This window comes from Garra rufa, chromosome 1 (genome assembly GCF_049309525.1).
Source record: "Garra rufa chromosome 1, GarRuf1.0, whole genome shotgun sequence".
Taxonomy (NCBI): Eukaryota; Metazoa; Chordata; class Actinopteri; order Cypriniformes; family Cyprinidae; genus Garra; species Garra rufa.
Genome location: NC_133361.1, coordinates 31,202,838 through 31,228,695, shown reverse-complemented (window position 1 = coordinate 31,228,695; position 25,858 = coordinate 31,202,838). Strand labels below are relative to the sequence as shown.

The following is a 25,858-nucleotide window of genomic DNA, read 5'->3' as shown; positions in this document are numbered from 1 at the left end:
AGGTGAACACATCCCCTTTGACACACAATCTTTTGACTAGGATCTGTCCCTTCATACTACCGTGAAATACATCAAGCCATCTGCTCCAGAAGTGATGAACGAGTGCCTATCAGTGTATTTCAGAGAGTTCTGAGCAGAACATCTCTATCCACCACCGTTCAAAACCAGGTGAGACTTGCACTACAATTACGTGTCATTATTGTTTAGAAAGACTGTAGCTGATAGTTAGCACAATTACATCTCACAAGCTTTGTTTACTGACATTATGACTGGAAATGGAAATGTTATGGTTTTGTTGGGTTTTCTTGTGAAACTTATTCCGCACAGGCTGAAATGTATCTCATCTGCATTTAGATCGCAGAACATGTTAACAATGGTGATGGATTCTTAAGTAAAGTTTCGCTGTATAAAGGCTTGGCTCTCATTGCCCTCGCTCAACAAGGAAAACCACCAAGTCCCAAACTGCTGGAGAATTTCATACAAGGTAAGCACAAGCATATCTATTCCTCAGCTGACTGTGGTAAATGTGTAGCTTCATCAAATGTCATTTTAAAGTCAATAACCCCAGTTAAGTCTCCATAAAACTGTCTTTTGTCCTCATGTCATGTGATATTAAATTGCCTCTTACATGCTGTCCCAACTGAATTACATTCAAGATGTGTTTCAGTGTCTCCATCTGTTTGCAGTGTTTGCACAAGAGCAGAGCTTAATATGTGTTTTATTAGGTTTTATTGCCTTTTTTTATTTCACTTTTGATTCCTAAGGAGTACTCACCGTGTTTTATACAGTATACATGTATTATTTACCTTAGTCAGGTCTATAATTGTTTTAAGCAGGTTGTACGACACTGCTTGAGTGTTTTTCAACACATGATTCTTATAGGAGATCTGAAGAGTTAAAGTTTCTATTCAGTACAGGCCTCTTGTGTTATTTCAGGTGCTGCCAGTATGACAGTTGACTGTGCACTTTAATAGTGATGTTTCCTGTTTTCTCCTCTAAGCAAGACCAAGTTTCCTGTCAACCGCATGCCAAAAAAATATCTCTTTGTGGAATGACCAAGAAATTTTTTTTTTTGCATTCCACCAAACAAAAGCAAAGGTCTGGGGTTGAATCTGCTGAGGCAACTTTTGGTCAAGTCAAGTTGTTTTTTTCCCATTTTCCAGATTTTTGGTTCTAAATTTGACATACAAACCACAGTAATTCACCGAATAAAAACATTGTGTGCCACACAGCACACCACCACAACTTTGTTTATTCTATTTCTGTAGTTTTGTGTCATTCCTTGTGACCTTTTTGTAATGATGTTTTATTTATGTGCTATCATTAAACTCTCCTGGAACAGAGATAGAAAGAAAGCAATCTTCTTTACCTTATTTGTGATCCTGGAGCACAAAACTAGTCTTAAGTAGCATGGGAATATTTCAAAACATTGTATGGGTCAAAATGATTGATTTTTCTTTTATGACAAAAATCATTAGGATATTAAGTAAAGATTATGTTCCATGAAGATATTTTGTGACTTTCCTACAGTAAATATATCAAAACTTAATTTTTGATTGGTAATATGCATTGCTAGGAACTTTATTTGGACAACTTTGAAGGTGATTTTCTCAATATTTAGATTTTTTTGAATCCTCAGATTCCAGATATTCAAATAGTTGTATCGTGGCCAAATATTGTCCTATCCTAACAAACCATACATCAATGAAAAGCTTATTTATTCAAAAAAATGTACCCTTATGACTGGTTTTGTGGTCCAGGGTCACATATAAAATGATTAAGTATGATACTGTGATCACCCACATGTAATGTTTAGTCAGTCACATCTGGCTGTCACACCTGTTTAAAATACAGTACAGTCACTGTTATATGTCTTTTTTTTTTTAAAGAGTTTCCGAAGCCTCAGCTGGGAGAGCCGAAGGAGCTTCAGAGTCTGAAGATGCAGCCGGTTCAGGAGAGTCCTTTGAGCTTGTCTTTGACCCTGGCAGTGCTGTTAAAGAAAGACACCATCAAAGTTGAGCTTATTCCTGAGAAGAAGGGGCTGTTTCTTAAACACGTGGAGTATCAGGTCACCAGTGAGGTGAGTGACTTACAAGGCAGCATTAAAGAAATACTTCACCCAAAAGTAAAAATGTGCTAATAATTTAGCCACCATCAAGTTATCCAAGATGTAGATGAGTTTGTTTCTTCACGGAACATATTTGGAGAAATGTAGCATTAGATCACTCGCCAGTGGATCCTCTACAGTGAATGGGTGCCGTCAGAGTGAGAGTCCAAATATCTGATAAAGACATAATAATCCACAAGTAATCCATCATTAAGATGTGTTTAACTTCAAACTGTTGCTTCTGGCTAAAAATGAGTCTTATATCCATTACAATGCTTTTTCCAGTGAAAAAATGTGACTCTGGTTAGTACTGTGCATTGCTAAGAATTTCATTTGGTCAAATTTAAAGTCGATTTTCTCAATATTTTGATTTTTTCGCACCCTCAGATTTCAGATTTTCAAATAGTTGTATCTCAGCCAGATGTTGTCCTATCCTAACAAACCATATATCAATGGAAAGCTTATTTATTCAGCTTATGTAACACAAACAAAAATGTACCCTTATGACTTTTTGTCTGGTCCAAGGTCACAAATCATCTCGTCTCAATCAGGAGAAAAACACGCACAGATCATGCACTGTTTACTTCTGTAAACTGTCTAAAACAGTTCAAAACAAATATGTTGGGGAATTTTGATGTGAGAGGACAACATGAGATGGACTTTTTTTACTGGAGGAAGTGTTATTATTGATTATGGACTGGTATTTTGGCTGATTTAAAGTTAAATCACCTTAATGATGGATCCAGAAGTATGCAAAAATATGCAGCTGGGGTGCGAAATCTATGAATCGGTGCTCTTTGGTTACGGGATTCTTTTATATCCTCAAAAAACTCATCAAACCAAGGCACTCGAAAATCCTGTGAAAAAATATAAAAAGCTTTTATTTACATGGCTTTAACATTAAAAACAGGAAAGGTGCACCGACGCGTTTCGGCTAACTTGCCTTCATCAGGGTCCTTCATCACACCTTACTGATGGATTTGTTTTTTACAAATACCAAGCTTTTTACTTGACAAGACATTAATCGATAGACTGGAGTTGTGTGGATTACTTGTGGATTATTGTGATGTCTTTATCAGCTGTTTGGACTCTTTCTCTTTCTGACGGCACCCATTTACTGCAGATGATCCATTGGTGAGCAAGTGATGTAATGCAAAATTTCTCCAAATCCGTTCCAAGGAAACCAACTTAACTATATTTTGGATGGCCTGAGGGTTTTTTGAGTGAACAATTCTTTTAAAAGACTCAGTTTACAATTTTACAGTTTTTTCTGTAATTTGTCAAAAATAAATAAATAAATAAAACAAAAACTCTACCCTAAATTATTATGTCAGTCATTGCTTCTGTGTCAACTCATGTGGCATGTGGACAGCCCAAAATAAATGTGTAAACAGGGACCAGTGAGTCTGGTTCATATTTTCCTCGATCGGTTAAGATAAAATAGCTTGACTTTGCAAACAGGCACTTATAGAAGGAAGGATGAGGAGGTTGAAACTGTACTTGGCACAAAAAATAGTATTATTAAAAAAAAGAGTTCAGGGAAAATAATTATAATACAAAAATATTTATGTATTTATTTTTTCGTATAAAGGATAATAAAAAAATGTATGACCTCTTCAGTGCAAAACTGGACAAAAAGACATTCAGCTGAGTTGCTGATCATTGCAACAGTTACCGTTCGCTGATAGTTTATCAACTGTGTGCCCTTTCACAGCGTTTTACAGTATCAGTCTATCGGCGCTACAGTGATTTTGATGTCTTCCATGAGCTCCTGCTTCAGAGATATGCTTACAGAGTCGTGCCGGCGCTTCCTCCCAAAAGGGCACTGAAAGGAGGTGAGGCATTGGTTTATTCACTGTAAAATATCAGCCTGTGAAAGGTTTGTAATCAAACCTGTAGATTATAGTCTTTTCTCACTTGGACTGTTGCTGTGACATTCAATGCTTTCTGGGAATGTACCAGACAAACAGTCGCAGTTCTGCCAGGATTAAAAAAGTAAACTTGTTCTCTTTTTCTGCAGACTTCAGCAAGTTTTACTTCCATAGTAACTGAGTAGCAGAAAGTTCCTTGCTGTGGTTTATTAATGGAAGTACTGTGTTTTGTTGTTTCTGGAAAAGTTTAATCTTTTCTCTGTTCTTTGGACCTGCTGCAGTCCTGACCTCCATGTCAGAGCGAGAGTTCATTGAAGGGCGGAGACGAGCTCTGGCCAGGTTTCTGAATCTTGTGGGACGACACCCTGTCTTTTCCGAGGATGAGCTTGTGAAAACATTCCTCACCTTCAGTGGCTCGGTGTGAATTTTTTTTTGCTAACCCTGAAACTGATTTGAATTTCTAGAGAAACAGGATTAAATTTTTATGATATTTTATACTGCTTGAAAAAAAAGTGCATTATGCCAGTTCTGGCTTGAGAAAAGATTTTTTATCCTTCATAGATATTCATCAGGTTGTGACTTCCATATTTCCATATTCATGTCCCACAGGATGTCCAAACTAAGCTTCGAGATGCTTGCAAAAAATTGGGTGATGAGTTCATGACTTGCAAATATGCAACACAGGCCAAGGTTTGATTCAGTTTTATTTTACATTTCATCCATCATATGTTTATAGCTACTCATAATTCTCTTTTGTATTGCAATATTTAATAATTAATACTGTTTGCTTGTCTGTATTGTGAATCCTCCTGCAGGATTACCTCCCAGCAGATATCCAAAGTCAATTTTCATCCAGCAGAGAGCTCATCAAAAATATCCATAACAGTTTTCAGAAGTTACGGGACAGGGCAGAGAGGATGGCAGAGCGCTCGAAGGAGAACGCCACAGATCTGTTGATGTTTGGGAAGGAGCTCAGGTACCACCTCATCCTGAGTGCTGTTTCTGAATCTTTGCAGTATCTCTTAAACCAGGGGTTTCCAACCAGGGGTATCTGGCCCACTTATAAATAAGCCAAAGCAAGTTTTAAAGGATTACTCAACTTTCAAGATGAAAAATTTCCTGATGATTTACCCCCATGTCATCCAAGATGTTTATGTCTTTATTTTGTCAGTCGCAAACAAATTACGTTTTTGAGGAATACATTACTGGATTTTTCTCCATATAGTGGACTTCAATGGTTGTCAATGTATTGAAGGCTAAAAATGTAGTCCCAGTGCAGCTTCAAAGGCTCTAGTCTACACAATTCCAGCCGAGGAATTAGGGTCTTATTTAGCGAAACAATCTGTTATTTTCTAAAAAAAAAAAAAAAAAAGGACAATTTCTATACTTTTTAACATCAGATGCTCATCTTGTCTAGCTCTGCGATGCAACTGTATACTCTGTGCACTCCGGTTAAATACATGTCGACAAAGTCCCATCACATTTTCTCCTCTAACTTCAAAATCGTCTGCACTCTGCAGAAGTAGAAGTACCAATCCAGTGTTTACAAAGTGAATGTGCAAGAAGGGTCAAATTCCCTTTACAAAAATACAAAGTACACATGCCCTTTGCAGAGCTAGTCAAGACAAGCCTTTGTGCTTAAAAAGTGTATAAACATACATTTTTTAAAGAAAATGACAGATTGTTTGCTAGATAAGGCCCTTATTCCTCAGCTGGGATCATTTAGAAGCTGCATTAAAACTACATTTTAATCTTCAATACGTTGAGGACCAAATCCTGGAATGTTTTTCTCAAAAAACGTAATTTCTTTGCGACTAAAGAAAGAAAGACATGAATATCTTGGATGACATGGGGGTAAGTAAATTATCAGGATTTTTTTTATTCTTTAGTTGATTTCTAACTAAATCAATTGAATTCACCCCTAAACTTCTGAAATGTAAGTTATTGTAATTACAATAATTTCAGTAGTTACTTATTTTAATCTATGGACACACTTAATTTCTGTAATTTAAAGAAGAACAACTGTCTTAGACAGTAGAATGGCATAAAGTATCAGAATGTTCAAAATATAAAGGCAGCTGTACATTTTTATTTATAGAGATATTACAGTTATTGGTCATTTTTTCCCCACGCACCAGTACTGCTAGATGTATAAATAAATAATAACACAGTTGAGATGTTTTTCTTTGTTTTTGACCTTTTAGAGAAAATAAATAGAATTTTTTTGGGGCTGTCTTAAACAGAAAATTTTCAGAATGGTTCAAATATAAAGGCATTTGCAGATGTTTATCTATAAAAATATTACACTTATGTGCCAACTAGTTTTTTTTCTACCACCAGTACATTTAGATAAATAAATGAAAAAAATAATAATGTGATTTTATTATAATTTAAATCATGTATTTATTTTATACTACCGGTATACTAACATTTTTTTTTTTTACTTTTTAAAAACATTATTTTGTCTTGATGATTTAAATAAAATATAATATAATATTATTCACATTATTTAATTATACATAGATTTATTTATTTTATACTACTTTTATATTTTCTCTTAAAGGGATAGTTCACACAAAAATTAAAATTCAGTCATTAATTACTCACCCTCATGTTGTTCCAAACCCGTAGGACCTTCGTTCATCTTTGGAACACTAAGATATTTTTCATAAAATCCGAGAGCTTTCTGACCCTACATAGACAGCAATGCAACTACCACATTCAAGGCCCAGAAAGGTCATAAAGATATTGTTAAAATAGTCCATGTGACATCAGTGGTTCAACCATCATTTTATGAAGCTACAAGAGTACCTTTTTTTGCGCAAAGAAAACAAAAATGACTTTAACAATTTCTTCTGTTCCACAAAAAGTTTTCTCGAGCATGTCAGCTGTGTTGCTGTCTATGCAGGGTCAGAAAGCTCTCGGATTTCATCAAAAATATCTTAATTTGTGTTCTGAAGCTGAACGAAGGTCTTACAGGTTTGGAATGACATGAGGGCGAGTAATTAATGACAGAAATTTTTTGGGGGTAAACTATCCCTTTAACTACTCCGTAGCACCCCTTACAACAAAATAAATAATAGCCCTTCTAAGTGATACACATCTACAAATCACCCTGTATGGGTTTATTTTTTGATTGTGATTAATTGACTGTACATGATCTCTTATGCACAATGGTAAAGTACATATAACATTAACAGCAGGTCCAAAGTAGGTGAAAAATACCAGATTTTTTTCAGAGAACCTGTTAGACGTTTGTAACTACCTGCCATAGATTTCAGCTTTGGTCTTTTTCCGCTCCAGTTCTTTGGGATCAGATGAGTCACCTGTGCCTATCCTGGCATCCTGCAAGAGTCCTTGGGCTGCTCTCAGACGCTCTGTCAAAGGGCTTTCTGTTGAGTTCTCACTTCTGTCTGAAAAAGCTGCCCAACAGGTATTGTGGCACCCACACAAACCATGTGAACTGGCTGCATGCTGCCACAGAGGAATTTAATTTGTTTATTTAATACAGGGCAGAAGAGAGGAAGATGATGTGGTGGAAAAACTGAATTTGTTCCTGGACTTGCTGCAGTCGTACAGGGTGAGTATTAATGTGTTTTAACATTTAGCCACAGCTGAGAAGCTTTTCTTCATATAAGGAAATAAACTGAAATGTGTCTTTGAAGAGCTGTTAAAAGATTACACAGTAAATATGCAACCAGTCAAACAAACTCTAATTGATGATAATATATATATATATTTTTTAAGCAAATCAGCATGTTAGAATGATTTCTGAACAATCATGTGAAACTGAAGACTGGAGTAATGATGCAAAAAAATTTGCTTTAACATCACAGGAATAAATTACATTTTAAAATATTTTATTTTATTTTAAATTGCAATAATATTTCACAGTGTTATTGTTTTTATTGATCAATTAATACAGCCTTGGTGAGCATAAGAGACTTCTTTTCAGAATTTTGGCATTTTTCAGATGTCCTGGAATAAAGCAGATGAATAATTTAGCTGTTTTTGCCCACTGTTTATGTAGCTATAATAGGCTGATTTAGCTTTTGCTACTTTTCTTGGAGAGAGGACAGGAAATAATTTGGAAGACAGATGAGTAACAGAACTGGCATGTGTTGCAAGCTGAATTCACATGTGTTACCCACATGAGCACCAAAGCTCAGTGTACATTTAAGTTACCACAAAGCCATGGCAGATAAGATTTTTTTATGAGTTTTCTGGTGTCATACAGGACTTGTGTGAACGGCATGAGAAAGGGGTTTTACATGAACACCAGCGAGCGCTGCAAAAGTACGGTGTCATGAAAAGACAAATGATGAGTGCCACGGTCCAGCCTAAAGAACAGGTTTCTGTCGAACAGCTGGAGTCCCGCATTGTCCAGGTCAGCCCTCACACAAACACACACACACACACACACACACACACGTTGGGTTTACATGTTTTATGGGGACATTCCATAGGCGTAATGGTTTTTATACTGTACAAACCGTACTTTCTATGGCCCTACACCTACCCTACACCTAAACCTAGCCCTCACAGGAGATTGTGCACACTTTTACTTACTCAAAAAAACTCATTGTGCATTATTTATAAGCCTGTTTCCTCATGGGGACCTAAGAAATGTCCCCACAAGGTCAAAATCTACTGGTATTCCTATCCTCGTGGGGACATTTGGTCCCCACAACGTGATGAATACCAGGTACACACACACACACACACACACACACACACACACACACACACACACACACACACACACACACACACACACACACACACACACACACACACACACACTCTACAAAGAGAGCTACAGCAGCTTGTGAGGCAGACTTACCAGAGGGGAAATGTGGGGACCAGTAGCTTGAGGGGCGCTGATACATCAATTTAATTCAGTAGGTGAAATTGATCTGAACAGCTTGAAACCAAAAGCCCTTGAGCAAGATTTGTATCCTCAAAATCCCTCTGGGGATGCCGCAGGCATCTGAACTAGGATCTTTGGCGCTTTGGACAGCTAGTAGAAGGCCTCTTTTTTATCTTGTTTAGGCCTGGGGTTTTCAAACTGGGGTCAAGAGAGGCTGCAAGGAGGTTTGTGAAGGATTTGAGTTTAAAAAAAGTTTGTACAATGTGTTTTTATAGACCATTTTGGAGTAGACGTCACAGTTATGTCACTCTCAGCTGTGCATGCATTGTGGTGGCAAAGCACTGGCAACAAGTAGAAGGAAACGGGTACAGTATATGGAATGGAATAAGAGAAAAAATGTATTGATATGCCTTGGGATGTCAGAATGGGAATTTAAATATTTGCATTAGGTTTTTATATAATACTGTCAGCAAAGATGTGATTTGAAGCTAAATGCAGATGTTTAAACAGACAGACTATGGATGAAACCTGTTATGATTACTCTACTTTCAAAGCATAAATTTGATTCAAACAATTGGTCTATTTAATATTAACAAATGCAGTTCATAGGGGATATGTTGTATTAGCCCTACAGCTACAGGTACAGCATGAAATAATATTTTACCCAACATTTCTCACAATTCTGATTTTTTTTCATGTAAATTCAAGTTTATATCTCCTAGGTTGGACTTTATAACTACATTTAACTCAACAATTGTGAATTTGTCAATTGACTCTTTGCAAAAACCTGCCCTCCTTAGTTACTGTTGCTATGTCCGACAAACAATGCCACTCTAACACTACACATCATGTTCTCACTAAGTGAAAAATACATTGTGAAGCAAAAAGGAAACTGACAATATGCTGACTGACAGACAAGACAGAGCAGGTTTCTTCTGGTATGAAACAAGGTCTCAGCTTTAAAATGTTGTCATTTTGTAAAGAAATTCAAACAATAAATACCATTTTGGGGCTGTTTAATTTGTCGAGACAATCACTGTTTTGCCTTATTAGATCGATCAACACATAAAACAATAATTTTTTTTCTTATTTACATAAAAGCAGACCATATTTAATCTACTTTCCTGTCTGATTGGTTTCTCTGACAAAATGCCAGATTCTGCGTTGTGACTGGTTAGATCGCCTGTCAATCAAGCTGTTTATGAAAAAAAAAATCCAGAAATGTGGAACATATATTCTGATTCTGAGCCGAGGGGAAAAGAGATAATGACTGATTTTTCTTATCAGAATTGTTTCGATATAATCTCGTTATTGTCAGAACTTTGAAATATAAACTCAAAATATTATTTTTTATTCTTTTATTCCATGGCTTCCATACACTGCTACTTGAATACTGTAATTTTCTGTCACCAGATAGGCCCCACCCACAAAAGCTTTCAAAATGTATCACTGTTCCCACAAAATTAATAAGGAAGGCTCATGTGACACTGAAGACTGGAGTAATTCTGCGAAAAATTCAGATTTGCAATCACAAGAATAAATAATATTTAAAATATAGTTTTTAAAATTGTAATAATATTTCACAATAGTACTGTTTTACTATATTTTTGATCCAACCTATGTGGGCATGAGAGATTTCTTTCAAAAACATTGAAAGATATTACTGAATAAAACTGAAATAGTAATTAATAACACTAATGTACTTTCATTGCATCAAGCCACCAACTAATTCCAAGCAACCCATTTCATTTGGTTAAGTCTAAAAAACTTAATTTGCATAATTTAAGCATTTAATTGATCATTTAAGCAGCCATTTTGCACATTCGTTTTATTTTATTATTTAAGTTCACTTCCAGAATGAAAATTTCCTGATAATTTACTCGCCTCCGTGTCATCCAAGATGTTCATGTCTTTCTTTTTTCAGTCAAAAAGAAATGAAGGTTTTTGAGGAAAACATTTTAGGATTTCTTTCTATATAGTGGACTTCAACTGCGGCCAAAGGGTTGAAGGTCCAAATTGCAGTTTCAATGGAGCATCAAAAGGCTTTACACGATCCCATCCAGGGAATAAGGGTCTTATATAGCAAAACGATCAATCATTTTCTAAAAAAAATATAACATTTTGTACACTTTTGAACCACAAATGCTCATCTTGCACTAGCTTGAACTGAAGCGTGCGTGAGCTTTCCAACATGATTACATTGCAAAGTCCAAGCCAAGCATTTGTGGTTAAACAGTAAATTCATTTGTATTATTTTTAAGAAAATGTCTCTAGATAAGACCCTTATTCCTCAGCTGGGATTGTGTAGAGCCCGTTGAAGCTGCATTGAAATTGCAGTTTGGACCTTCAACCCATTGATCCCCATTGAAGTCCACTATATGGACAAAAATCCTGGAATGTTTTCCTCAAACAAAACCATAATTTCTTTGCAACTGAAGAAAGACAGACATGAACATCTTGCATCTTGGATGACATAGGAGTGAGTAAATTATCAGGAAATGTTGCATTCTGTAAGTGAACTTCTCCTTTAGGGCTTGATTTATCAATTTTATTTTGTTAGAAAAAAAAAACATAAAGGCCCTGTCCAGCTGGAGGACAAGAGAAACTCATGCTTAATTAATATTGATTCAATGTAACATACAATATCTGTTTAACCATGAAATAGCATGTCATGATCCAGTGGTTTTTAACTGCTGGGTGGCTCATCCTGATAATGATAATGATGATAAGGGAGGTTAGGGTGGGAAAATGTGACCGCACTGTGACCTCACTGTGATCTCTGACTCACGGCAGCAAGAAAACGCCATTCAGGTCATGGAGCTGCGCAACTACTTCTCCCTGTTCTGCCTGCACCAGGAAAGCCAGCTTATATTCACATACCTGCCCATTACGTCTCATATCCTGGGGGAATTTGTAGACTCACAGGTGCAGGGACATAAAGAGGTAAACTTATTTGTTATGTATAGTAGTATCTCCATGTTAAAGATTTTCATTTTAATGTGTGCCAGTTGTATGGCTTTGAACCAAACAAAGCCTTCTAATATTTGCCATTGTGTCTTATCTTGCTCTGATCTAGATGGGAGAGGTGTGGCAAGATCTTCATTCCAAGCTTAAAAGTCTTTTTGGGGATGGTAACGGACAGTCTCCACCTCTCAGCCCAAAATAGCTTCCCTTCTGTGCCTTCAGAATCGAAACAAGACAATGAACTCCAGCCTGTTTTGAGTAGCAGGATCTATTCAGGAACTAAGGACAGTCGGTATTCTTTCTTGCAAAGAATTATGGGGAACTGCTTCTATGTAAATGAGTTATGTGGCAGTTCCTAAAATTGAGAAAGGCCCTTAATTTCCTAGTTTGAATCAACTGACACCTAAAATTAAAGGCTAATGTTGTTGAGAATAAGTTTAGGAAATGCACCAAGAGGCTAAAACACTGTACTAACGTTTAATCTATATGTATGCAAAGCTGATGTTGTTGTTTTTAAACCGTAAGCTAATCTGAAAGAGACATTTTATATTGTACAAAACAGTGTGAAACCTATATCTTCTATTTTAGTGCAATATATATTTTATAATATATAAAGAAATAAGCTGAGAAGCTAAACGCCAGAGCAGTGGTCAGTTGAATATACTTAGCAAATTTAGGGGAATATACAGAAATGATGTTATTCGTTGCAAAGGCGTCATATTCTTCCTTATTCGTGGTTTTAACTGGCAGGGGTTTTTCTGCCTGATTGTCTATTTTTGAATCTTCTGGCTTGTACGTTTTGTGCTTGCAACTTTGTTTTGTTTTCACATTTCATCTTTATTTGTAATATTAACACTACCATTCAAAAGTCTGGAGTATGTACAATTTTATTTTTGAAAGAAATTAATACTTTTATTTAGCCTGAGCACAATACATTTGGCAAAAGTCACAGATAAGGGGCCGTTCACATGTCGCGCCTAAAAACGCGTGGAAAACGCTAGGCGCGCCGCTTTCTTTTATCAACAAAGCGCACGGGCGCTTGAGCTCCGGAAGCGTCTGCCGTTTCTAAGCAACCATCAGCTGCGCTCTAGCTCCAAGCCTATGCGTCTCCATGCATTGTTTCTTCTATTAGCGTCAAAATAATGGGGGCTTGACAAATCATAAAGTTCAGGAAATCCCTGGACCACAATGATGAGCTGCTCCTCCATGGCTGTATCCGAAATCGCCCCCTATACCCTCAAATAGGGCACTATTTGAGGGGACAGCCATTTTAAGTGGTGTTCGAAACCATAGTGGACATTCCCGAGTGCACTCATTCAATCCCACAATGCACCGCAAAAACGAGTGTACAACCGATGTACGCTCAACAGCTAGAGATAACTTATAATGCATTGTGAGAGTCGCGCGCTGACTGAATTCCCGCGTCTCGCCAGACGATGGCGCCCGCAGCTGAATCATCCATCCGTCCATTCATTTTACACAGGTACAAATTTGTTGTAAATTGATTATTAAACTGTTTAACCAGGGTTTATACGCAAATTCCCTGACATAGTTCAAGATAAATCCTTTAATCTTACTACTCGAACTGTCCGTTTTAAATGGTTGTTAAACAGTTAGCAATGCTATACAAAAGCGTCAGTCCTTCCGGTGCACTTAGTGTCCGAATTCACTCACTCGTTTTCATTCACTCCTTCAAGTGAACTGTACGAGTGGACTAATGTAGGGAATAGTGAATAGGGTATAGGGGGCGATTTCGGATACAGCCCATGTTTCTGCTGAGGTTTCAATGTAACGGAAAAACGTGAGGAAGCTGATTGGTTAGTTCATGTCACATGACCTGCGGTGCGCTTGCGACATTCTGAAAAGTTGAGATGTTTTTAAATCGATGCGCGCGCAAGCCGCGCGTCTCCATTTGAAATAACGAACTTGCGCGCGCAAAAGACGCTTCATGTGAATAAGACGTTTAGTGTTACAAAAGATTTATATTTCAAATTAATAATATTCCTTTGTATGTCTTGTTCATCAGAGAAATTTCTTTTGAGCAGGAAATCAGCATATACTTGCATACTTGCTGAGCATTACCGTGGGGTATTCAAACTTTTGAACAGTAGTGTTTACAAGTGAACTAGTTGTCTGTTGTCTGAAATGTATGTTTTGTAGCTAAGCCTGGGCCTGGATCCACAGAGTCTTAAAGGATTAGTTTACTTACAGAATAAAAAAAATCCTGATAATTTACTCACCATTATGTCATACAAGAAGTTCATGTCTTTCCATCTTCAGTCAAAAAGAAATGAAGGTTTTTGAGGAAAACATTCCAAGATTTTTGGTGTGACAGTTTTGCTAGATATGACCCTTATTAAAATCCTGGAATGTTTCCCTCAATAACCTTAATTCTTTTCAACTGAAGAAAGAAAGACACGAACATCTTGAATGACTTGGGGTGAGTAAATGATCAGGAAATTTTGATCCTGGAAGTGAACTAATCATTTGAGTGAAGCAGTAACTACAAGGAGCATAAAATGATTAGTTATTACTAGCTACTCTATAAACTGAAGACCTGTTGTCATTCAATAAATCATGAAGGTCTGACATTCTTAGACTGCTAGTAAGATATCATGTGAACTATACTTTAAAATATGCCAGATTAAAAAAAAAAGTATTACTTTTAATGTAATGTTTTATAGATGGCATTGCTGTTGGTTGATAATGCATGTATCATGCATATTTTTGTCTTAATTGTTTAACATTCCCTTAATAGCAGAGCTTATTTTTTATTAATTGCGCATGTTTGATTTCATGCTTGGCCAAGTTGGCCTAAGTAAAGCATTAAAGAAATTGAAACCCTTGTTGTACTCCAATACATGTTCAATTCTGCCACCTGCTGGCACAGCAGGCAAATGGTTTGAGAATTAGGTTTCACCTGTATGACATTTAGTCTGGATAGATACAGTTGAGGTCAAAAATTTACATAGACCTTGCACTAGTACTGACTTGAATAAGATATTTCACATAAAAGAAATTTACATATAGTCCACAAGAGAAAATAATAGTTGAATAGTTGTAAAAACAACCCTGTTCAAAAGTTTACATACACTTGATTCTTAATACTGTGTTGTTACCTGAACGATCCAGTTTTTTTTTTTTTTTTTTTAGTGATAGTTGTTCATGAGCCCCTTGTTTGTCCTGAACAGTTAAACTGCCTGCTGTTCCTCAGAAAAAATCTTTTAGGTCCCCCAGATTCTTTGGTTTTTCAGCATTTTTGTGTATTTGAACCATTTCCAACAATGACTGTATGATTTTGAGATCCATCTTTTCACACTGAGGACAACTGAAGGACTCATATGCAACTATTACAGAAGGTTCAAACGCTCACTGATGCTTCAGAAGGAAACACGATGCATTAAGAGCCTGGGGGGTGAAAACTTTTGAACAAAATGAAGATGTGTCCATTTTTCTTATCATATTTATTTTATTTAGTACTGCCCTACAGAAGATAATTACATGTTAGCTACACAAAAGCTGTGGATCATTCGGGTAACAACACATTATTAAAAATCAAGTGTATGTAAACTATTTTTTATAAATTCAACTTATATTCTCTTGTGGACTATTTGTCTTTTATGTGAAATATCTTATTCAGGTCAGTACTAAATAAATGACATGAATTTTGTCCTTGTCTTACTTTGGTAAAATTATTATTTTTTGCATTTTTTTTTTCTCATCCAATATTTTGAGGAGACACTGTCTCCCTTGCCTTCTCGGAGGAAATGCCCCGGATAGATAGATGGATAGATATGTTATATTCTACATTTTATTTAGTAGATAACAGGTAGTTGAAGGTGAAAAACTTAGTAAAAAGGTATGATCTTTGGTGTATGTTACTGAAAAAACGTTGTAGGATGATGAACAAAGAAGATACATGTTTGAATTAAACCAAAATATGAACAGAACATCAGATAATATCAGATAAATGCCATTTTCTCATGCAAAAATATGCGCCTATACCAAATGCTGTACATTTATTACTCTAAAATACAGCATTTGATATCTCATGATTTCACATAGTATGGCCGTATCCACAAAACCATGTACTCAGTAGTGTGATCATCAGATCTTGCTGGATAATTTCCACTGACACAGTGGCAATGTCCATCAGTGGCATTAAAACCCTAATCACACATCCTCCACTTCCTCCAGTTTATGCTCCACTATCACATCATGACCGTGGAACTTAAAATATCCCAAGAACTTCTTTTTCTGAAGCAGCAATGGGAACCACAGGACGTCATCTGCCCACATCTGGCTGAAAGGTATTTTATCTGTGTCAAACCACTGTGGCCTCATCTCTAAAAGAGAAAACAAAGCGCTTCAGTGGCACGTTATTAGACCTTCTGTCTCAGTATGTGTCTCACAAACGGGATCATTAAGTGATGTGGCGCTGTATTACCGTCTGATTCGGTCGGCTCTCCTTTATAGGTGTCAGCTCTAAAAATGTGGACATCCAGCAGTTCTGTTTCCCCAATAAACTCAAATTTGATATTTCCAATCTTGTGGAGGGTGTCAACGCTGAGGCCACTTTCCTCTAGCAGCTCCCTGTCAAATAAAATGGCATTTTGTTTTAGCTGGAAAACCAATAAAAGCAGGGAAGATTGAACAGGGCCAATCGCTGACACCACTGTTAAGTTCTACAGACAAGTAAATGATATAAAACATTCCCAGCATTACAAGGTTCAAACTGTTTAACTTTGATCTATAGCTTTGAGGAAGTGAAAACAGACACTGGAAGAATATAATAGGTTTTTAAAAGTGCCGTATATAAACTGCCGTTCAAAAGTTTTGGATCACTAAGATTTGTAATGTTTTTTAAAAAGTTCTCTTATGCTCATCAAGGACTCATTTACTTGATCAATAATACATAAAAAAAACGTGAAACATTATTACGGTTTCAAATAATTATTTTCTATTTTAATATGTTTTAAAATGTAATTTATTCCTGTGATGCAAAGCTCAGTCACATGATCCATCAGAAATCATTCTAATATGCTGATTTATTACTTTTTTTGGAACCTGTGATTCTTTGATGAATAAAAAGTTAAAAAGAACAGCATTTATTATTAAAAAATTTTTTTTAAAAAAGAAAGAATAAACACTTACTGATTTATTAAAGAATCCTAAACAAAGATCACAGGTTCTAAAAAAAATGTAAGCAAACTGTTTTCAAAATTGATAATAAATCAGCATATTAGAACGATTTCTGAGAGATCATGTGACACTGAAGACTGGAGTAATGATGCTTAAAATTTTGCTTTGCATCACAGGAATAAATTTTAAAATATATTCACATAGAAAACTGTTATTTTACATTTAAATAATATTTCACAATATAATTTTTTTTCTGGATTTTTGATCAAATAAAATGCAGCCTTGATGATATGTTCTCATATTTATTTTACCTTTGCAATGTGTTTTTGTAAATTCAAAAAATGTTCTAATATTGTTTTGAAGCAATAGTTCCTTTGATTTGTGGTTTATTATAGTAAAACCAGTTAGGGTTTTACCTGCAAACACCATAACAATTAATAATTATAATATGATTATATGCTCACAAAAATTGTTAATTATATTTTGACGATTACATTTAAAATGTCCCCATTTTCCATTTTAAAAATGGCCTCCATATATTAACTAGGGTTATTATTGTCAACTAAAAATGAAATCCATAAAAAAAAATTCAATAAAATAAAATGACTAAAACCACAATTAAAACTCATAGACATACTTTAAAGGAGTAGTTCACTTTCAGAACAAAAATATACAGATAATCTACTCACTCCCTTGTCATCCAAGATGTTTATGTCTTTCTTTCTTCAGTTGTAAGGAAATTATGTTTTTTTGAGGAAAACATTTCAGGATTTCTCTCCAAATAATGGACTTCTATGATGCCCCCGAGTTTGAACTTCCAAAATACAGCTTCAAAGGGCTCTAAACGATCACAGCCAAGGAAAGACGGGTCTTATCTAGCAAAACGATCAGTTATTTTGAAAAAAAAAATTATAATTCCTATACTTTTTAACCTCAAATGCTTGTCTTGTCTAGCTCTGTGTAGAGATTAAAAAGAATATAAATTGGAAATGTTTTTAGAAAATAACAGATCGTTTCGCTAGATAAGACCCTTCCTCCTCAGCAGGGCCAGATTAACACTTTGTTGTACCCTGGGCAACAATATTCAAGGGCCCCATCATCACAACCCCAGGATCACCATAATATGGTCAAATATAGAATATATTACTGTAATATACAGTAAATATACTCAATACTTCAAATCCTAACTGTCATCATATTTTGATTTACAAATATTTAAATGCTCATAGAACTACAAATGCACTACTATGTCCCCTATCAAAGATATTCACTCACATATGATGCTATGAAAACAAAACACATCAGCATCTGTACAATATAATCTGGTAAAATTGACCCACATTGAGAGGGAGGGAAGTATCCTCCATTTTCACAAAAAAATGAATAGCTAAGCAACCACTTCAAACCATTTGCCAGTAGCCAACGTTACTTTTTTCCCGGTACTTTAGCCTACTTTGTTGTAAAAACGAAAACATTTATTTCAGTGAAAAATAAGTCCAAAACTCTCTATTTTAATATTTTGAAAAATCTTTTGCTTTTTTTTTTAATGTGTTTTAATTTTTCTGATAATCAAATGAAAGCATAAACATTTATTTATTTTTAATCAAATGAAAAATAAACCCTTTTAATTTTTGGCAAACAAACAGAGGTTTACTGTTAAAATCAATACATGGAAGAAAAATTATATTCAGTTTAAATAATAATTGTAGTATTTTTTCTACAATTAAGTGGTTAATCTTGTTGTAATATTTATTTTTTATCATATATATTGTTTTATGTAAATTATTTAAATAGGAATATATAAACACCTACATTATACTGTACAAAAGGAATACAAGACTAATATTGTTGTTACATGTTGAACCGTACTTTTATTTTGACAGGTTGCCGTGAAGTTTCTGTGTGTACAGTATGATATGATGCTAGTTTTCTTAAATGAAACGGTAAAAGTGACACTCACAGCAGTTTTGGAGATTGAGTTTATCTGTTCATGTGAGGTGCAAATGCAAAAAATTACCGTGAGCGTCACGCGTGCTTCAGTATGCGCGTAGTAAAAAAAAAAAAAACGCGTCTCCACCATTCATATTAAAACGGTCTTTTTGCATTTCAGTTTTCACATACACTATCGCGATTTGAATTAAGTGACAGACCAACTTTTGATTTATTAACCCAAAAATCGACGAATTCCGTGGTATCCCGCGCTATAGTAAATTCCGTTTTTATGAATGGAGCGCGCGATCCCGTCCGTGTTTTCGCGGAGGAGACATTGTAAACGCGCGACTATGTAGAGACAGAAATGACATGCCTTCGTGTAAATAAGATAAATAACATAAGGCAATTTATTTTGCTCGTGCCCTTGCTGTCCTGGGCCCTTTAGATGTCGTGGGCCCCTGGGCAATTGCCCAGTTGCCCGTATGGTTAATCCGGGCTTGCTCCTCAGCTGGGATCATTTAGAACCCTTTGAAGCTGCATTTAAACAGCATTTTAGAAGTTCAAACTCGGGGGCACCATAGAAGTCCATTATATGGAGAGAAATCCTGAAATGTTTTCCTTAAAAAAAACATAATTTCTTTACAACTGAAAAAAGAAAGACATGAACATCTTGGATGACAAGGGGGTGAGTACATTATCTGTAAATTTTTGTTCTGAAAGTGAACTACTCCTTTAATACAAAGTGACAAAACAAAATGACTAACTAAACTTAATAGAATTTACTTCAAAATATTAATCAATTCTATCACAGAAACTAACTGTAACTGAAACTTTTTGCAACAATAACACTCTTATGTGGAATTGCAAATAATATCACGCGTGAATGTCTGTTAGTGACTCACCGTCTGGCCGCCTGCTCTATGGTCTCTCCTGGCTGGACTTTCCCTCCAAACCCATTCCACTTGCCAGCTCCAAAGCCTCTTTTCTTCATGCCCAACAACACCCGGCTAGGCTGCACCACCAAAACCAGGGTCAGCAGCTTATTAGTCAACATCACCCTATACAAAAAATACAGTGTCTTTAATGGATAGTTAGACATGCTCATCTCCATTACACAATAATAGCTTTGACTTTTATTTACACTACCATCTCAGCATTCACCTTAACTTTCCTTTACATTCTATGCACATCAAACGACAAATATAATCTTAGTAGAATGCATTAAAATGAAACAGTTTAAATACAGTTACTCTCCAAATAATGTGCTTACTTTGTCCAAAGTAATAAGACAAAAAATGTAATCACTTACAGTATAAAATCAGATGTGTCAATATGCAGATATATGAGTCTCAGTTTAATGAATCAGTCTTGTTCCCGCGTGTTGCTCGGAGTCAGATGATCACATGGAGGCTTCAGATTGACAACATTGAATTTAATCATAACAGTGATTGCCATCTTATTCAGATTGTTATTCATCCAAATGCAACATATGATTTACAGATCTACGGAAACATATTAACTCCACCTACCGACGTTTTGCAACAGAGTGCAACAGTGAAATATTCTCGATGGGAAAAGCGATTCATTTCTATGAATCGGTTCTTTTGAACAGAACTAAACGAACTAAAACTGTTTAAGCAAACTTCAGTTACATAAATCGGCTTGTATGTTTTAGCCAAACTGCAAACATATTTCAAGTACGTTGTATTTGCAGCAATCCTGCTTTACTAATATCCCGCCACATGTAAATGATTGAAAAGATCCGACTCGAAAGAACGAGTCCTTGAATCATAACTCGGAGTGTGCAACAGTCAAATATTCTCGAGTGATACTGAAAGGAGTAATTAAATAGAAAAACTATAACAGTCTATAACAGTGAAATGATAACTAACTGATATATACATCAATGCGTTTAAGCCACATAATTAAAAATATATCCAACAGACACGTAAAGCACGATAATGCATGCAAGGTTGTGCGCAAAGTGCGCGCATCTATGACCTCACGAGGACACCATAGACGCCCATGTGTCTGCTTGTTTTCATGTACTTAAGTTCTAAATGTAATTTCTCCAGATTTAAATGATGTGGAAATGTATTCAAAGGGCGTACATTCACGTGTCAGCGGTCTCTCTAAAGAAGACGCCTCTGCATATGAAGGGGAAGAGTGCTGCCGATCAGAGATGGCTGGTGCGGCAGCTCAATGACCCTTTCGTTAAAGCTGCTCACGCACAGAATTACCGCTGTAGAAGTGCATTTAAACTGATTGAGATAGATGACAAATACAGACTTCTCAAACCTGGTTTGAGTGTCATAGATTGTGGCGCTGCGCCTGGTGCATGGAGTCAAGTTGCAGTCCATAGAGTCAACTCAACAGGAGAAAGTAAGTGAACTGCTAAATTATGAATCACAAATATATATATAACATTACATATATATATATATATATATATATATATATATATATATATATATATATATATATATATATATATATATATGTATGTGCATGTCATCTTAGGATATATACACTATAATAAAAAAATAAATAAAATAAAAACACGAACGAATCGTTTTTATTCAGCAAGGATCCATTCATTTGATCAAGTGACAGTCAAGACATATATAGGCTATGAAAAAATAAATGCTGTTCTTTAGGACTTTATATTATTCAAAGAGTCCTGAAAGTGTATCACGATTTCCAAAAATATGAAATGAAGACAAATATGAAGCAGGACAACTATTTTCAACATTAATAATAAGGGTTTGCACTTAAGTCACGATATTGTCAGTTACCCGGATACATAGCCATATTGGCGATACTCAGATGTAAACAACAGCTTGGATTGCATGGTTAAAACACTACTGAATACATTGTTCTGCTAATTTATGCTGTGTAAACCATGAAAAAAACTTGTGGAAGTTGCTACATCATATAGAGAAGGCCTTAGTAAGCAGGAAAGAGCGCAATATTTTGACAAACTAAAGTTAATTGTTGGTAAAGATACGTACAGAGATATTAGCCTAATATTTCACCTACCTGACTGGAAATGATAAGAACAAACACGAATGTTGTCAGGATTCTTGCCCTGGAAATTCTGGTTCAGTTTGGCCACAAATGCCTTTCTTGATTTGTGTTAACTTTTGGTAGTCTATAGAACTCCAAATGTTTTTCTTGGTCCGACCGATTAGTACAGCCCAAAACATGACAATAATTGATAATTTTCAGCAGCAATAATCAGCAAAATATGCGAGTTTAGTTCAGTTCAGTGGCATTGTTTACGTTCTGTGCCACCAAAATGGCCGATTGATGACGTGTCGTGAAAACACTTTTGACTGGTATAGTTTATCCATGTAACCAGTCAAATCTTTTGGATACACCTATATATCATTATATTCTGTCTGGTTTTTTAAATTTTAGAGTAATGGTAAAGCCAATTCCATTATAAATTGCCACACATGTAATCATGAGAATTTAGAAAAATACATAAATATAGATAGATAGATAAATAAATAGATACTTTTGTAATCTGTCAGACTTTTAAATACTGGTTTTAGGTACGGTTTAGGTGTTTTTATAGCTGGTGAGGATGTAAACACCATACCTTTGATCATTCCAGGTGTGGATCTTCCCAAAGGAAGTGTAATAGGAATAGACATATTACGCATCGCCCCTTTGGATGGAGCTCAGCTGCTGTCCAATCATGACATCACTGAGCCCTCGACTCACATGGCGCTGGAGAGGCTCCTCCCTGAAGCTCGAGCAGATGTCATCCTCAGTGACATGGCCCCCAATGCCAGTGGGCTCAGGGATCTGGATCATGAAAGACTGGTCACCATGTGTCTATCAGTGCTGGACTTAGCTGACAAGGTTTTGCGCCCCGGGGGCTCTTTGATTTGTAAATACTGGGATGGCGCTCTGGCTCATAAGCTCCAGCAGAGGCTTTCCTCTATGTTTCAAGATGTAAGAACTATAAAGCCAAGAGCAAGCAGAAAAGAGTCAGCAGAGCTTTTCTTTCTGGCGAGGATGTTCAAAATGAGATAGAATAAAGTCTTTTGCATGCAAATGAATAGTTTTGTTTCTATTACTTATTTAAAAAAAAGCCTCACAATACACATCCTAGAAATGCTATAGCAGAATAATTAGATTCAGGTGTTGAATATAACATTATGTTAAGTAAGATTTGCATATGATTTCAATTTTATCAGGGTGACCTAGCAGTGTTAAAGTTGTTATTTCAAATAATTTTATAAAGACATGATTGGCATGCATCTCAGTTGCGTCTTTATAGTGTATTTTTGTTTCCTTCTGTTGATAATTAAATCTTTACAAAAGCACAGATAGAATAATAAAAAAGGAAAAATATTTACTTTGATGGATTAGATCTGTGGTTCACAACAACAGTGGTTTGTAAGGATTCCAAGCAAGTTTTTTTTGCTAACTAAATAATTACATAAAATAAATGTAAATGACAAAAAAACTCCAACTCATAACAATTAAATCAAAAGATTGTTACATTAATAATTTAGATTTTTGTTCACTTCAATAGACCGTAGTCAGTGTAACAGCATATTACGTTTTTTGAAGATTTAAAACAAGGCTTTGAGGGTTAGAAGTATAGTGCATTCAAAGCAGCTTAGCTCTAGGCATACTAGAAACCTCCAGGCAGGTTTGTTGAGGCAAGTTCCTGAACAATTAAACTGCCTGCTGTTCTTCAGAAAAACCCTTCAGGTCCATTATTGTGTATTTGAACCCTTTCCAACAATGACTGTATGATTTTGAGATCCATCTTTTCACACTGAGGACAACTGTGAGTGACTCATATGCAACTATTACAGAAGGTTCAAATGCTCACTGATGCTCCAGAAGGAAAATGGGGATGTAAACTTTTGACTTCAACTGTAAACTCTGCAGAACAGTGGCCCTTGAGGATCGAGTTTGGACACCCCTGATTCAAAGGATTGTACTCTTGTTTAACAGCATAGCGATTGTTTAGCTGATAAAATCTCTTACCGTGAAAAGGGGGGGAAAACTTTCAGTAGACATATTGTTTCAACTTAAAACAGTGTTCATGCTGCCTTAAAATTTTAAGTTTACTCAACCTAAAATGTAAAGTTGTAATAAATCACAACTTAGACATCAACAAGTTAAATCCTGGAAAGTTATTCTAACATTAATTTTTATACAGTGAACCTTTATAAAGAGCATTCCATTATAAAAACTGAAAGTCTGTTCTTCACAATCTCATTTCAGTCGCAGTCATGCACTGTGTACAGTCCTATTATAAAAAGGTGGCTCAGTTAGGTTTTACTAATGTTTATTAGCTCAAAGTAGCAATGTATTTAACAATTTGTCTGGCAAAAGTATGGTTCAGCAAAAGTTATTTTAAGGATTTATATTTAGGGTATGAATTTTGCAATTGTTTTCAGGAAGCTGTTTTTTCCTCAGACTTTGCAAAGTGTTTCTGTAGTTATAAATAATCACGTTTATGTGTATAATGTAAGTAGGAGTTTGGTCTGACTTCCTAGGCAGTGGAAAGTCTGTTTATTAAGGTTCAGTTATAGTTGATAATAAGAACAAAATGGCATGACTGGACTTGAGTCCATAATTTAACTTACAGAAATTAGCAATGAGTAGATTAAAATTAAAATTAAATTGAGGATTCTAGAAGTTTGGGGGTGAATTAAATTAAAGGGACAGTTCACCCAAAAATTAAAATTCTGTCATCAAGTAGTTACTCTCAAGTTGTTCCAAACCCTTAAGACGTTTGTTCATCTTCAGAACATAAACTAAGATTTTTTTAATGAAATCCGAGAGCTTTCTGACCATGCATAGACAGCAACGCAACTGACACATTCAAAAAAAAAACATTCCAAAAGGTAAGGACATTGTTAAAATGGTCCATGTGACATCAGTGGTTCAACCCTTTCTGTGGAACACAAATAAAGATATTCAGAAAAATGTTGGTACTTAAAGGGATAGTTCACCCCAAAATTTAAATTCTGTCATTAATTAGTCACCCTCATGTTATTCCAAACCCTTAAGACGTTCGTTCATCTTCAGAACACAAATTAAGATACTTTTGTTGAAATCCAAGAGCTTTCTGACCCTGCATAGACGGCGACGCAACTGACACATTCAAGGCCCCGAAAGGTAAGGACTTTGTTAAAATAGTCCATGTGACATCAGTGGTTCAACCCTAATGTTATGTAGCTACAAGAATACTTTTCATGTGAAAAGAAAACAAAAATAAGGACTTTATTCAACAATTTACACCATTTAGTACCACAACACGTGTGTGGTGATGCTTACACAGGAGCCGGCATTCATAAAGTATTCTCTTAGCTTCAGTAAATTTTAAGGTTGAACCACTGGTGTCACATGGACTATTTTAACGATGTCCTTACTACCTTTCTGGGCCTTGAACATGTCTGTTGCTTTTGGATTTCATCAAAAATATCTTCATTTGTGTTCCAAAGATGGTTCCAAACAAAGGTCTTACAGGTTTGGAACGACATGAGGGTGAGTAATCAATGACAGAATTTTCATTTTTGGCAGTTTTCGTTCCCATTGACTTAAACTGTGTGCACAAAAAATACAATGGAAGTCAATGAGAACCAAAACAGTTAGCCTAGGTTACCAGCGTTCTTCAAAATATCTTCTTTTGTGTTCAATGCATACAGGTTTGGACTGACATGAGAGTAAATGATTTTGCTTTTTGAGTGGAGTATCCCTTTAAGAAATAAGCTGATTTTAAAGCTTTATTTGTCTTATTTTAAAATACTTTCAGTCATTAAATCTGCCTAATGGGCCTCGGCCCTGTGGATCGCTATCCTAATGAGATTGGGATGTTAGGTAGCCTGCATTTTGCATTACTCTTAAAGTGTTCTTCTACCTAAAAAAGTGCAAGAAACACTGGACCGGAAGATATTTAGCCTACCAGAAGATGGCGCTCTTGAGTTGCCAGCGTGA

General features: G+C 35.7%; 3 protein-coding genes across 4 annotated transcripts; 2 read left to right on the top strand and 1 right to left on the bottom strand.

Annotated features, from left to right (window-relative positions):
• Positions 1-362: 362 nt before the first annotated feature.
• Positions 363-12,804, top strand: snx8a (sorting nexin 8a). Of its 2 annotated transcripts, XM_073832446.1 has the most exons (11): positions 363-484; positions 1,890-2,080; positions 3,822-3,942; positions 4,260-4,396; positions 4,588-4,668; positions 4,794-4,954; positions 7,282-7,411; positions 7,490-7,558; positions 8,216-8,365; positions 11,642-11,791; positions 11,925-12,804. In XM_073832446.1, exons 2-11 carry the CDS (start codon positions 1,940-1,942, stop codon positions 12,012-12,014), a joined length of 1,230 nt encoding a protein of 409 aa, XP_073688547.1. In that variant the 5' UTR covers positions 363-484; positions 1,890-1,939; the 3' UTR covers positions 12,015-12,804. The 2 variants fall into 2 exon arrangements, with proteins under 2 accessions (XP_073688547.1, XP_073688540.1); XM_073832439.1 differs by having other exon boundaries at positions 11,642-12,804.
• A 2,805-nt stretch (positions 12,805-15,609) lies between these two features.
• On the bottom strand, positions 15,610-20,352 carry nudt1 (nudix (nucleoside diphosphate linked moiety X)-type motif 1). Its single transcript, XM_073832389.1, has 4 exons — positions 20,196-20,352; positions 19,789-19,944; positions 16,260-16,405; positions 15,610-16,158 (listed from the first exon to the last, which is right to left on the bottom strand). Exons 2-4 carry the CDS (start codon positions 19,938-19,940, stop codon positions 15,986-15,988), a joined length of 471 nt encoding a protein of 156 aa, XP_073688490.1. The 5' UTR covers positions 19,941-19,944; positions 20,196-20,352; the 3' UTR covers positions 15,610-15,985.
• A 548-nt stretch (positions 20,353-20,900) lies between these two features.
• Positions 20,901-23,162, top strand: mrm2 (mitochondrial rRNA methyltransferase 2). Its single transcript, XM_073831431.1, has 2 exons — positions 20,901-21,268; positions 22,506-23,162. Exons 1-2 carry the CDS (start codon positions 20,968-20,970, stop codon positions 22,928-22,930), a joined length of 726 nt encoding a protein of 241 aa, XP_073687532.1. The 5' UTR covers positions 20,901-20,967; the 3' UTR covers positions 22,931-23,162.
• Positions 23,163-25,858: the final 2,696 nt, after the last annotated feature.